The sequence below is a fragment of the Homarus americanus genome, unplaced genomic scaffold, assembly GCF_018991925.1.
Source record: "Homarus americanus isolate GMGI-L3 unplaced genomic scaffold, GMGI_Hamer_2.0 scaffold11022, whole genome shotgun sequence".
Classification (NCBI taxonomy): Eukaryota; Metazoa; Arthropoda; class Malacostraca; order Decapoda; family Nephropidae; genus Homarus; species Homarus americanus.
Window position 1 is genome coordinate 4,819,952 of NW_024737068.1, and position 12,841 is coordinate 4,832,792.

The window sequence follows — 12,841 nt, forward strand, 5'->3', positions numbered from 1 at the left end:
GGTTGATGATGCTGATGGTTGTTGTTGTTGATGACATGATGCTGCTGCTGATGGTTGCTGATGATGATGGTTGATGCTGCTGCTGATGTTGTTGATTATGGTTGATGCTGCTGATGGTTGTTGTTGATGACTTGCCGATGATGCTGATGGCTGTTGCTGATTGGCGGCCGATGCTGCTGCTGATGGTTGCTGCTGATGATGCTGCTGCTGATGGCTGTTGTTGATTATGGTTGTTGATGTGCTGCTGATGGTTGTTGTTGATGATGGTTGATGATGCTGCTGATGGTTGTTGCTGATGATGGCTGATGATGCTGCTGATGGCTGTTGTTGATTATGGCTGATGCTGCTGCTGATGGTTGTTGTTGATGCTGCTGCTGATGGTTGTTGTTGTTTTTTGATGATGGTTGATGATGCTGCTGATGGTTGTTGTTGATTATGGCTGATGCTGCTGTGCTGATGGTTGTTGTTGATGATGGCTGATGCTGCTGCTGGATGGTTGTTGCTGATTGGTGGTTGATGCCGCTGATGGTTGTTGTTGATTATGGTTGATGATGCCGCCATTGTTGATGATGATGGTTGATGATGCTGCTGATGGTTGTTGTTGTTGATGATGGTCAGATGCTGCCGATGGTTGCTGATGATGATGGTTGATGCTGCTGCTGATGGTTGTTGCTGATGATGGTTGATGATGCTGCTGATGGTTGTTGTTGTTGATGGTTGATGCTGCTGATGGCTGTTGGCTGATGGCGGTTGATGATGCTGCTGATGGTTGTTGTTGATGATGAAGATGCTGATGGCTGTTGTTGTTGTTGATGATGGCTGATGCTGCTGCTGATGGTTGTTGGATGATGATGGCTGATGCTGCTGCTGATGGTTGTTGTTGTTGATGATGGTTGATGATGCTGCTGATGGTTGTTGTTGTTGATGGCTGATGATGCTGCTGATGGTTGTTGTTGATGATGCATTGATGCTGCTGCTGATGGTTGTTGTTGTTGATGATGGCTGATGATGCTGCTGATTTTATTGTTGTTGATGATGGCTGATGCTGCTGCTGATGGTTGTTGCTGTTGATGATGGCTTGATGCTGCTGATGGTTGCTGATGATGATGGCTGATGCTGCCGTTGATGGTTGTTGTTGTTGATGATGGTTGATGATGCTGCTGATGGTTGTTGTTGTTGATGGTTGATGATGCTGCTGATGGTTGTTGCTGATGATGGCCGATACGCTGCTGCTGATGGTTGTTGTTGATGATGGCTGATGATGCTGGCTGATGGTTGTTGCTGATGATGGTTGATGTGCTGCTGACGGTTGTTGGTTGATGATGGTTGATGATGCTGCTGATGGTTGTTGCTGATGATGCCGCTGATGGTTGTTGTTGATGATGGTTGATGCTGCTGCTGATGGCTGTTATTGATGGTTGATGATGCTGCTGATGGTTGTTGTTGTTGATGGTTGATGCTGCTGGATGGTTGTTGTTGATGATGGTTGATGCTGCTGCTGATGGTTGTTGTTGATGATGCTGCTGGATGGTTGTTGTTGCTGATGATGGCTGATGATGCTGCTGATGGTTGTTGTTGATGATGTTGCTGATGGTTGTTGCTGATGATGCAGTTGATGCCGCTGATGGTTGTTGTTGATGGTTGATGATGCTGCTGATGGTTGTTGTTGCTGATTGGCGGATGATGCTGCTGCTGATGGTTGTTGATGATGTTGCTGATGGTTGTTGATGATGATGGTTGATGCTGCTGATGGTTGTTGTTGATGATGGTTGATGCTGCTGCTGATGGTTGTTGTTGTTGATGATGGTTGATGCTGCTGATGGTTGTTGTTGATGATGGTTGATGCTGTTGCTGATGGTTGTTGATGATGGTTGATGATGGTTGATGATGCTGCTGATGGTTGTTGTTGATGATGGTTGATGCTGCTGCTGATGGTTGTTGTTGTTGATGATGGTTGATGATGCCTGATGGTTGTTGTTGTTGATGGTTGATGATGCTGCTGATGGTTGTTGTTGATGATGGTTGATGCTGCTGCTGATGGTTGTTGTTGTTGATGATGGTTGATGATGCTGCTGATGGTTGTTGTTGATGATGGTTGATGCTGCTGCTGATGATTGTTGTTGTTGATGATGGTGATGCTGCTGCTGATGGTTGTTGATGATGATGGCTGATGCTGCTGCTGATGGTTGTTGTTGTTGATGATGGCTGATGATGCTGCTGATGGTTGTGTTGTGATGGTGATGATGCTGCTGATGGTTGTTGTGATGATGTGATGCTGCTGCTGAGGTTGTTGTTGATGATGGCTGATGCTGCTGCTGATTGGTTGTTGTTGATGATGGTTGATGCTGCTGATGGTTGTTGTTGATGATGGTTGATGCTGCTGATGGTTGTGTTGATGATGGCTGATGGTGTTGTGATGATTCTGTGATGGTTGTTGTTGTGATGTGTGATGATGGTTGATGATGCTGCTGATGGTTGTTGATGATGGTTGATGCTGCCGATGGTTGTGTTGCTGATGATGCTGATGCTGCTGATGGTTGTTGTTGTTGATGATGGCTGATGATGCTGCTGATGGTTGTTGTTGATGATGGTTGATGGCTGCTGATGTGTTGTTGATGATGGTTGATGATGCTGCTGATGGTTGTTGTTGATGATGGTGTGTTGATGATGCTGATGCGCTGATGGTTGTTGTTGATGATGGTTGATGATGCTGCTGATGGTTGTTGTTGATGATGGCTGATGATGCTGCTGATGGTGTTGTTGTTGATGATGGTTGATGCTGCTGCTGATGGTTGTGTTGTTGATGATGGTTGTTGTTGATGATGGTTGATGCTGCTGATGGTTGTTGTTGTTGATGATGGTTGATGCTGCTGCGATGGTTGTTGTTGTTGATGTTGTTGTTGATGATGGCTGATGCTGCTGCTGATGGTGTGTTGATTGCTGCTGATGGTTGTTGTTGTGATGATGTGGTTGATGTGATGCTGCTGATGGTTGTTGTTGATGGATGCTGCTGCTGATGGTTTGATGATGGTTGATGCTGCTGCTGATGGTTGTTGCTGATGATGGCTGATGATGCTGCTGATGGTTGTTGTTGATGGTTGATGCTGCTGCTGATGGTTGTTGTTGATGATGGTTGATGCTGCTGCTGATGGTTGTTGTTGATGATGGTTGATGCTGCTGCTGATGGTTGTTGTTGATGACTGATGATGCTGCTGATGTTGTGTTGATGATGATTGATGCTGCTGATGGTTGTTGTTGTTGATGATGGTTGATGATGCTGCTGATGGTTGTTGTTGATGATGCTGATGCTGCTGCTGATGGTTTTGTTGATGATGGTTGATGCTGCTGCTGATGGTTGTTGTTGATGGTTGATGATGCTGCTGATGGTTGTTGTTGATGATGGCTGATGCCGCTGATGGTTGTGTTGTTGATGATGGTGATGCTGCTGCTGATGGTTGTTGTTGATGATGGTGATGCTGCTGATGGTGTTGCTGATGGTTGATGATGCTGGTTGTGTGTTGATGATGGCTGATGCTGCTGCTGATGGTTGTTGTTGATGATGTGATGATGCTGATGGTTGTTGTTTGATGATGGTGATGCGTGATGGTTGTTGTGATGATGGTTGATGCTGCTGCTGATGTTGTTGTTGATGATGGTTGATGCTGCTGCTGATGGTTGTTGATGATGGTTGATGATGCTGATGGTTGTTGTTGTTGATGATGGCTGATGCTGCTGCTGATGGTTGTGTGTTGATGATGGCTGATGCTGCTGATGGTTGTTGTTGATGATGGTGATGCTGCTGCTGATGGTTGTTGTTGTTGTGATGGCTGATGCTGCTGCTGATGGTTGTTGTTGTGATGATGGCTGATGCTGCTGCTGATGGTTGTTGTTGATGATGGTTGATGCTGCTGCTGATGGTTGTTGTTGATGATGATGATGCTGTTGCTGATGGTTGTTGTTGATGATGGCTGATGCTGCTGCTGATGGTTGTTGTTGATGATGGTTGATGCTGCTGCTGATGGTTGTTGTTGATGATGGTGACGCTGCTGATGGTTGTTGTTGATGATGATGATGCTGCTGATGATTGTTGTTGATGATGTGATGCTGCTGCTGATGGTTGTTGCTGATGATGTTGCTGATGGTTGTTGTTGATGATGGCTGATGATGCTGCTGCTGATGGTTGTTGCTGATGATGTTGCTGATGGTTGTTGTTGATGATGGCTTGATGCTGCTGCTGATGGTTGTTGTGGATGGTTGCTGTTGATGATGGTTGATGATGCTGCTGATGGTTGTTGTTGATGATGGGTGATGGCTGTTGTTGATGATGGTTGATGCTGCTGCTGATGGTTGTTGATGATGTTGCTGATGGTTGTTGCTGATGATGGATGCTGCTGCTGATGGTTGTTGTTGATGATGGTGACGCTGGGTTGTTGTTGATGATGGCTGATGATGCTGATGGTTGTTGATTGATGTGCTGATGGTTGTTGTTGATGATGTGCTGATGGTTGCTGATGATGGCTGATGATGCTTTGTGGATGATGGTGATGGATGTTGTTGCTGATGATGCTGATGATGGTTGATGATGCTGCTACGGTTGTTGCTGATGGCTGGATGATGCTGCTGATGGCTGAAGTTTGTTGATGATGGCTGATGCTGCTGATGCTTGCTTGTTGATGATGGTTGATGCCGCTGATGGTTGCTTGCTTTCGATTTATTTTGGCTTCGGATGCTTTCGCTTTATTTTTGGTTGCTTGTTTATGCATGGCTTGATGCTGCTGCTGATGGTTGTTGTTGTTGATGATGGCTGATGCCGCTGATGGTTGTTGTTGATGGCTGATGATGTTGCTGATGGTTGTTGTTGATGATGGTTGATGCTGTTGATGGTTGTTGTTGATGATGGCTGATGCTGCTGCTGATGGTTGTTGTTGTTGATGATGGTTGATGCTGCTGATGGTTGTTGTTGTTGATGATGGTTGATGCTGTTGATGGTTGTTGTTGATGATGGTTGATGCTGTTGCTGATGGTTGTTGTTGATGATGGTTGATGTTGATATTGTTGCTGATGATGGTTGATGATGCTGATGGCTGCTATTGGTTGATGATGGCTGATGCTGGCGCCGATGGTTGTTGTTGCTGATGATGGCCGATGCTGCTGCCGATGGTTGTTGCTGATGATGGCCGATGCTGCTGTCCGTCATGGTTATGTTGATGGTCGATGCTGCTGCTGATGGCTTGCCGTTGTTGATGATGGCTGATGCTGCTGGCGATGGTTGTTAAGCTGATGATGATGATGCTGCTGCTGATGGTTGTTGTTGATGATGACGATGCTGCCGCTGATGCATTGCTTGGTTGTTGATGGCCGATGCTGCTGCTGATGGTTGCTGTTGGGCGACAGATGGTCAGATGCTTGCCGCTGGATGGTCGTTGCTGATGGTCAGATGCTGCTGCTGATGGTTGTTTGCTGATGATGATGATGAGATGCTGCTGATGGTTGTTGTTGATGATGGCTGATGCTGCTGCTGATGTTTGTTGTTGATGATGTTGCTGATGGTTGCTGTTGATGATGGCTGATGATGCTGCTGCTGATGGTTGTTGCTGATGATGTTGCTGATGGTTGTTGTTGATGATATTGATGCTGCTGCTGATGGCTGTTGATGATGTTGATGGTTGTTGTTGATGATGGTTGATGATGCTGCTGCCGATGGCTGTTGCTGATGATGTTGCTGATGGCTATTGTTGTTGATGATGGCTTGATGCTGCTGATGGTTGTTGTTGATGATGTTGCTGATGGTTGTTGTTGATGATGGCCGATGCTGCTGCTGATGGTTGTTGTTTATGATGGCTGATGCTGATGGTTGTTAGTTGTTGATGATGGTTGATGATGCTGTTGATGGGTTGTTGCTGATATTGATGATGCCGTTTACGGTTGTTGTTGATGATGTTGTTGATGGTTGTTGTTGACGCAGATGGTTGGATGATGCCGCCGATGGTTGTTGTTGATGATGGTTGATGCTGCTGATGGTTGTTGGTTGATGATGGTTGATGATGCTGCTGGGATGGTTGTTGTTGATGGTTATTACGCTGCTGATGGTTGTTGTTGATGATGATGGTTGATGCCGCTGATGGCTTGTTGTTGATGGCTGATGATGCTGCTGATGGTTGTTGCTGATGATGGCGACGCTGCTGATGGTTGTTGATGGTTGATGAGATGCTGCTGATGGTTGTTGTTGCTGATGATGGTCGATGCTGCTGATGTTGTTGCTGATGATGGCTGATGCTGCTGATGGTTGTTGTTGATGATGAAGCGATGCTGCTGCTGATGGTTGGCGTTGTTGATGATGTTGATGCTGCTGATGGTTGTTGTTGATGATGGCTGATGCTTGCTGACGGTTTATTGTTGGATGATGGCTTTGATGCCGTTGCTGATGGTTGTTGTTGATGATGGTTGATGCTGCCGCCGATGGTTGTTGATGATGTTGTTGGCTGGCTGTTGTTGATGATGGCTGATGCTGCTGCTGATGGTCATTGTTGATGATGATGGCTGATGCTGCCGCTGATGGTCAGTTGTTGATGATGGCTGATGCCGCTGCTGACGGTTGTTGTTGATGGTTGATGATGCCGCTGATGGTTGTTGTTGATGATGGCTGATGATGGATATTGTTGCTGATGATTTTGCTGATGCTGCTGCTGATGGTTGTTGTTGATGATGGTTGATGATGATGCTGATGGTTGTTGCTGGATGGCGGCTGATGATGCTGCTGATGGTTGTTGTTGATGATGGCTGATGATGCTGCTGATGGTTGTTGTTTATATTATGGCTGATGATGCTGCTGATGGTTGTTGCGATGATGGCTGACGATGCTGCTGATGGTTGTTGTTGATGATGGTTGATGCTGCTGCCGATGGTTGCCGTTTCGATGATTTTATTGATGATGATGCCATACGTTGATGATGGTTGATGATGCTGCTGATGGTTGTTGTTGTTGATGGTTGATGATGCTGCTGATGGTTGTTGTTGATGATGGTTGATGATGCTGCTGATGGTTGTTGTTGATGATGGTTGATGCTGCTGCTGATGGTTGTTGTTGATGATGGTTGATGATGCTGCTGATGGTTGTTGTTGATGATGGTTGATGCTGCTGATGGTTGTTGTTGTTGATGATTGTTGATGCTGCTGATGGTTGTTGTTGATGACGGTTGATGATGCTGCTGATGGTTGTTGTTGATGATGGTTGATGATGCTGCTGATGGTTGTTGTTGATGATGGCTGATGATGCCGCTGATGGTTGTTGTTGTTGCTGCCGATGCTGCTGCTGATATTGTTGTTGATGATGGTTGATGATGATGCTGATGGTTGTTGATGATGGCTGATGATGCTGCTGATGGTTGTTGTTGATGATGGTTGATGATGCTGCTGATGGTTGTTGTTGATGACGGTTGATGATGCTGCTGATGGTTGTTGATGATGATGGTTGATGATGCTGCTGATGGTTGTTGTTGCTGATGGTTGATGATGCTGCTGATGGTTGTTGTTGATGATGGTTGATGATGCTGCTGATGGTTGTTGTTGATGATGCTGATAACATTACAAATTGTAGATGACCACTTCTGAGATATATAGTCTATCCTTTACGAAAGAACGAGATAAAAATATGTGTACAATAGAACATAAATGAATCTGTGTAAAATATTCATGCTGTTATTTTGTTGACAGGTTTACCATCTGTAGAACGGTGGAATTTAACGTTGTCCACTGGGGAGGTGTTGGATATAACGGATACTGCAAGTGAAAACCTTACTTACGTGTTTGTGGAGGTCAGTACACCTGTTTGTATTACTCACCCCCTAACCTGCTCTAACTTAACCTCACTTAACCTAATCTAATCAACCTTAATGTATCCTAACCAAAACTAAACTAACCTAATATAATTTAACCTCACCTAGCCTAGCCTAGCCTAACTTAACTAACTTAACTTAACTTAACTTAAACTAATCTAACCAAATGTAACCTAACCTAACTCAACCCAATACTGTATAGTCTTATGTACCCTAATCCTATCTAATCCTATCTAATCTAATCTAATCTAATCTAATCTTAATCAAAACTTAACTTAACCTAAATTATCCTAATCTAATCTAACGTAACCTAACGTAACCTAACCTAATCTAACCTATCGTAACCTAACCTAATGTATCTTAACCTAACCTGACGTAAAGTAACTTTACCTAACTTAACCTGGCCTAACCAAACCGAACTAACCTAACCTAATCTAATTTAGTCAAACCTAACATAACATAACCTAATCTAACCTAAACTAACCTAACCTAACTTAATGTAACTGATGCCTATCGTAGCAACACAGTTTTTATTAAAACTTAAAAGTAAAGCTTTCTTATGCCATCAATATTTATTTTGAGATACCATCCATCTACATGAGCAACCTAAGGAAGTTCAGGGCCAGTGACAGTAACTAAGTCAGTCAAGGCCTTGTCATGACACAGTTACTAACTCTGTCAAGGCCTTGTCATGACAGTTCCACTAACTCTCTCAAGGCCTTATCATGACACAGTTAATAACTCTATCAAGGCCTTGTCATGACACAGTTACTAACTCTGTCAAGGTCTTGTCATGACAGTTCCACTAACTCTTTCAAGGTCTTGCCATGACACAGTTAATAACTCTGTCAAGGCCTTCTCATGACACAGTTACTAACTCTGTCAAGGCCTTGTTATGGAACAGATACTAACTCTCCATCAAGGCTTTGTTATGAAACAGTAACCATATCTGTTTGGAATATGACAGTAACCATGGGTCTTACCATGACAGATAACCTCTCTTCCAGGGTCATGTCAAGAGTGAGCAGCTGAGACTTAGCCTTGGTAAAAGTCAGCAGCTGAGCTCATTTCACATGCAAAATAAAAAAATCTAGCTCTGCTAGATCCATTACTGGTACTGTATAGCAGTAACATGCTTGCCTTTCAGCATTGCATCCCGGGTTCGATCCCCAGGTCAGATGTGAGAAGAGTGTTTTCTAGTGTGACCCGACCAAAGATGATAGTTTTTTGGGGGGTATTCCAGTTTCCTTCTGTACTAGTAAGTCATAACAAAGAACAGATCTGCATATCAAAGAACAGACTTTTATCCTCTACACCACTGATCAGCTCGTTAGCCGCTTGGATGATCGGTCACATCTCTGTTACACACTGTTGACAAGTACCTGGCATACACTGGCTCCTGAATGTACCTGAATCTTCTCCATTGGCTGTCAAGTCTGGTCTTGAAAGCGCTCACTCTCGGTACTGTCACAACATTCTCTGGCAGGTTGTTCCAAGATTTCACAACTCTCACTCCATAAAAGTTAGCCCTCACAGTTTTCTGGACTTATGGCTTCTTCAACCTTGAGCTGTGACCCCTTCTGGGGCGAGCGTCCGCCAGCTCCAGGTAAGGACACTCGACTCAGTAGTGTCCTTTGAGATGTTTATACACTTCTATTAGGTCCCCCCTTGCCCCTCTGTAGTATAAGCTAGGCAATTGCAGGCGCACTAATCTCTCAGGGTAGCTGAGGTGCCGAAGTGCTGGCACCGGCCTGGTGGCCCTGCTTTGGACATTTTTAATCAACTGACAGTTCCTAGCATATCTCGGGGACCAGACGGGGTGACAGTACTCTAGGTGGGGAAGCACCTCACTCGTGAAGATCGTTACGAGGGACGGACAGTCTAGATATCTAAATGACCATCTTATAAGACCTAATAATTTAGTTGCCTGATTCACCTTCTTCTCACAATGGCCCAAGAACTTCAGTTCATTGTCAACATACACACGTAGGCCCTTTTCACATTGTCTCAAGTACAGCCTCTTTTTACTTCGTGACATTGAATCTTGGCAGCCATTTCTTTGACCATTCTTAAATCTCAGAGATCTTTCTGCAGCTCTTCACAGTCTGCTTGGTTCTTAATTTCCCTAAATAACTTGGCATCATCCGCAAACATTTGGTTGGAAGAATGTACAACTTCTGGCACATCATTTATGAAGCAAACAAACAAAAGCAGGCCCAATGCATTGCCCTGTGGTACCCCGCTTATTACAGGTACCCATGACGATTTCTTGCCATTAATCACTACACACTGCTTGCAATTATGGAGAAAGTCTCTGATCCATGCGAAAACATTTCCCCGAATCCCGTACCCTTCCAGTTTAATTTTCAGCCTTTCATGGAGTACTCTGTCGAAAGCCTTGGCAAAATCTTGGCATACATTGTTGTTATTGTCACCTTGTTCAAGAATTTGGATCCAAACATCCAGAACCTTGAGTAATTGTGTTAAGCTGGAGCGCCCAGGCATAAAGCCGTGTCGGCAAGGTTGTTTCATAGTAGATGTTCCATCATGGCATCTCTTATAATGTTCTGAAGTACTTTACACACTATGCTGGTCAGGCTCACTGGTCTATAGTTATTTGTGGAGTGATGATCGCCCTTCTGGAAGATTGGACTCACTTAAGCCATTTTCCAATCACTGGGGACCTTTTGCTCCTCCAGTCATTTACAGAACAGGATCTTCAGGGGCTCAACAAGCTCAGTGCACAACTCTCTTAGCATTTTAGGATGCACCATGTCAGGGCTGGGACTCTTATGAACCTTTAGCTTTGACAATTTATTTCTTATAACCTCTTCTGTGAACACAATGTGGGTCAGTGCTGTGTCGAACTGTCTGTCCTCAAATGCAGGAAGATTGTTTGCATTCCTCTCTTGTGAACACCGAGAAAAAGAAACTGCTCAATGCCTCCACTTTGTCCTGGTCAGAATCTGCATAACTACCATCTTCAAGCCTCAGGTCCGATGCTCTTACTCGCTTTGTAATTACGACTTTACATAACGGTAAAACGCCTTTGGGTTTGACTTGACCTAGCTTGCAACCAGCCTCTGGAACTCCTTTTCAGCCCTTCTACACTCTAACTTTGCTTGTTTCCTAGATCTTATATACATCCTCCTTTCCTGCGCATCATTTGGCCTAACCCACGCCTTGAATTTCTGGGTTTTCTTCTTAACTTTGTCGACCGCTACTTGGTTCATGTGTAGTGGTCTTTTTGTATTTCTAGAGGCACTGGGTTTGGTCTTGGGTGTATAGTATAGTCTGGGTTTACGCGTCTAATTAAACCAATGGAGGTCCGCGTATAAAGCGAAACGAGTTAGTAAATTAACAGAACATATGGGATTAATTGAAATAGAGACTGGGCCGACCACCAGACTACCCTTTTTAGGGCTATCGCTGACACAATATGTACGTTGTAGTAAAAATAATATCTTAATTTTATGATGGTATGCACACACAATTAATATTTAAGAGAAAAATCAATAATATTTGTTTTTTTAACACTTACGTTAGTAGAAGAGATGGCTGGGCACACGGGGATGGGGGTTGGTTTCGAGGCAGAGGGCAGATTATTGGCCCTCTCCTGTATCGCCTGTATTACCTGTATCTCTATCCACCACAGAGGCTAGCAGGGCCTCCTTGTCAAACCCCTCAAAGTCCATATCCTCACTATCACTGACTTGGGCTGGCGGGTGAAGAACTCGGTAATGTTTTGTTGACGGCTAGCAATGATGTGGTTGTGATACTGCTTAGCATAGGGCTCCAGGGCTTGCAAATAATGGTATTAGACACTTCATAGTGATGTTTGACCAGGTCTTTGGCAAGGAGGAGCTTCAATCTCTCAGCTGCCTCGATAATTTCCTTCACATCAGCATGTGTTAGTTTCTGCTCTTGTTCTGTAACACCTCATTGCTCACTGACGTCATCATCTTGCAACATCTCGTCTGCAGTCACCTCAGGTTGCCTGATTACCTCCAGGATGTCCTCGTTGGTGGTCTCGGAGAAGCCTGCAACTCTTAACACTTTGTGCAGCCTCTCTTGCAATCTCCAATGTCACAGCAACAGACTGAGCCTCTCCAACCACCGCTTGCCTCTGCCTCCCACCTGGGATACCCTCCCAACACATGACGCCACGTGTGATGAATCGTTGCCACAGACAGCTGCCCCCATGCCTCCACCAAGAAATCAACAGCTTTCTTAACGTTAAACAGTTTCCAGAACTGCTTGACTCGCACTTCATGGTCAGCCAAATCTTGTTCGTGATCCTCGTCCTCGCTCTCGCTATCGGTGCCACTCTCTAAGTTCTGCAATTCATCCTTGGTGTTGGTGAATTCGTTCGGGAGCCGAAACTTCTTGGCGGAGAAAGCAGCCTTCACGTTGCAAATCAACTCCTGATCCATGGGCTGGATTAACGACGTAGTGTTAGCAGGAAGGAAGACCACTTTTATGTTGGGGTGACAATCCAGCAATAGGGGCGAGTGTCCTGGTGCGTTGTCGATGAGCAACAAAATGTTGAATGGCACATTATTTTGCGTGCAGAATTTCTTGACATCAGGAACGAGATAGTTGTCAAACCAGGAGAGGGACAGGCCAGAGAACATCCACGCCTTCCCTGAGGTTAGCCAGTGGACTTTCTACTTGCTCCTGTCCATATTCTTGTAGGCATGTGGCCTGCGGGCTTTGTATATCACAGACAACTTCAGCTTAGCAGTGTCGGAGGCATTGGTGGTGAACAGTACGGTGATGCTCTGCATTTTGCGCCTCCCGACACTTGCTTGCAGATTTGACTACGAAGGTCTTGGATGGCAATTTCTTCCAGTACAACCCTGATTCATCCATATTGAACACTTGGTCGTCAGTGTACTGTCCTTCCTCCATAATTTTCCGTAAAAATGGGGGAAAATTCATGGCGGCAGCCCGGTCGGCACTTGCTCCTTCTCCGACTATCTTAATATTGGTGATCTTGTTGCATC

At 44.9% G+C, this 12,841-nt stretch overlaps 1 protein-coding gene across 1 annotated transcript in view; it reads left to right on the forward strand.

The window, feature by feature from the left end:
- LOC121873059 overlaps positions 1–12,841 on the forward strand; it is an 87,758-nt gene that overhangs the window by 10,883 nt on the left and 64,034 nt on the right. The window contains 1 exon segment of the mRNA XM_042376374.1: positions 7,714–7,814. Within this exon segment, the coding sequence (XP_042232308.1) occupies positions 7,714–7,814 (101 nt within the window).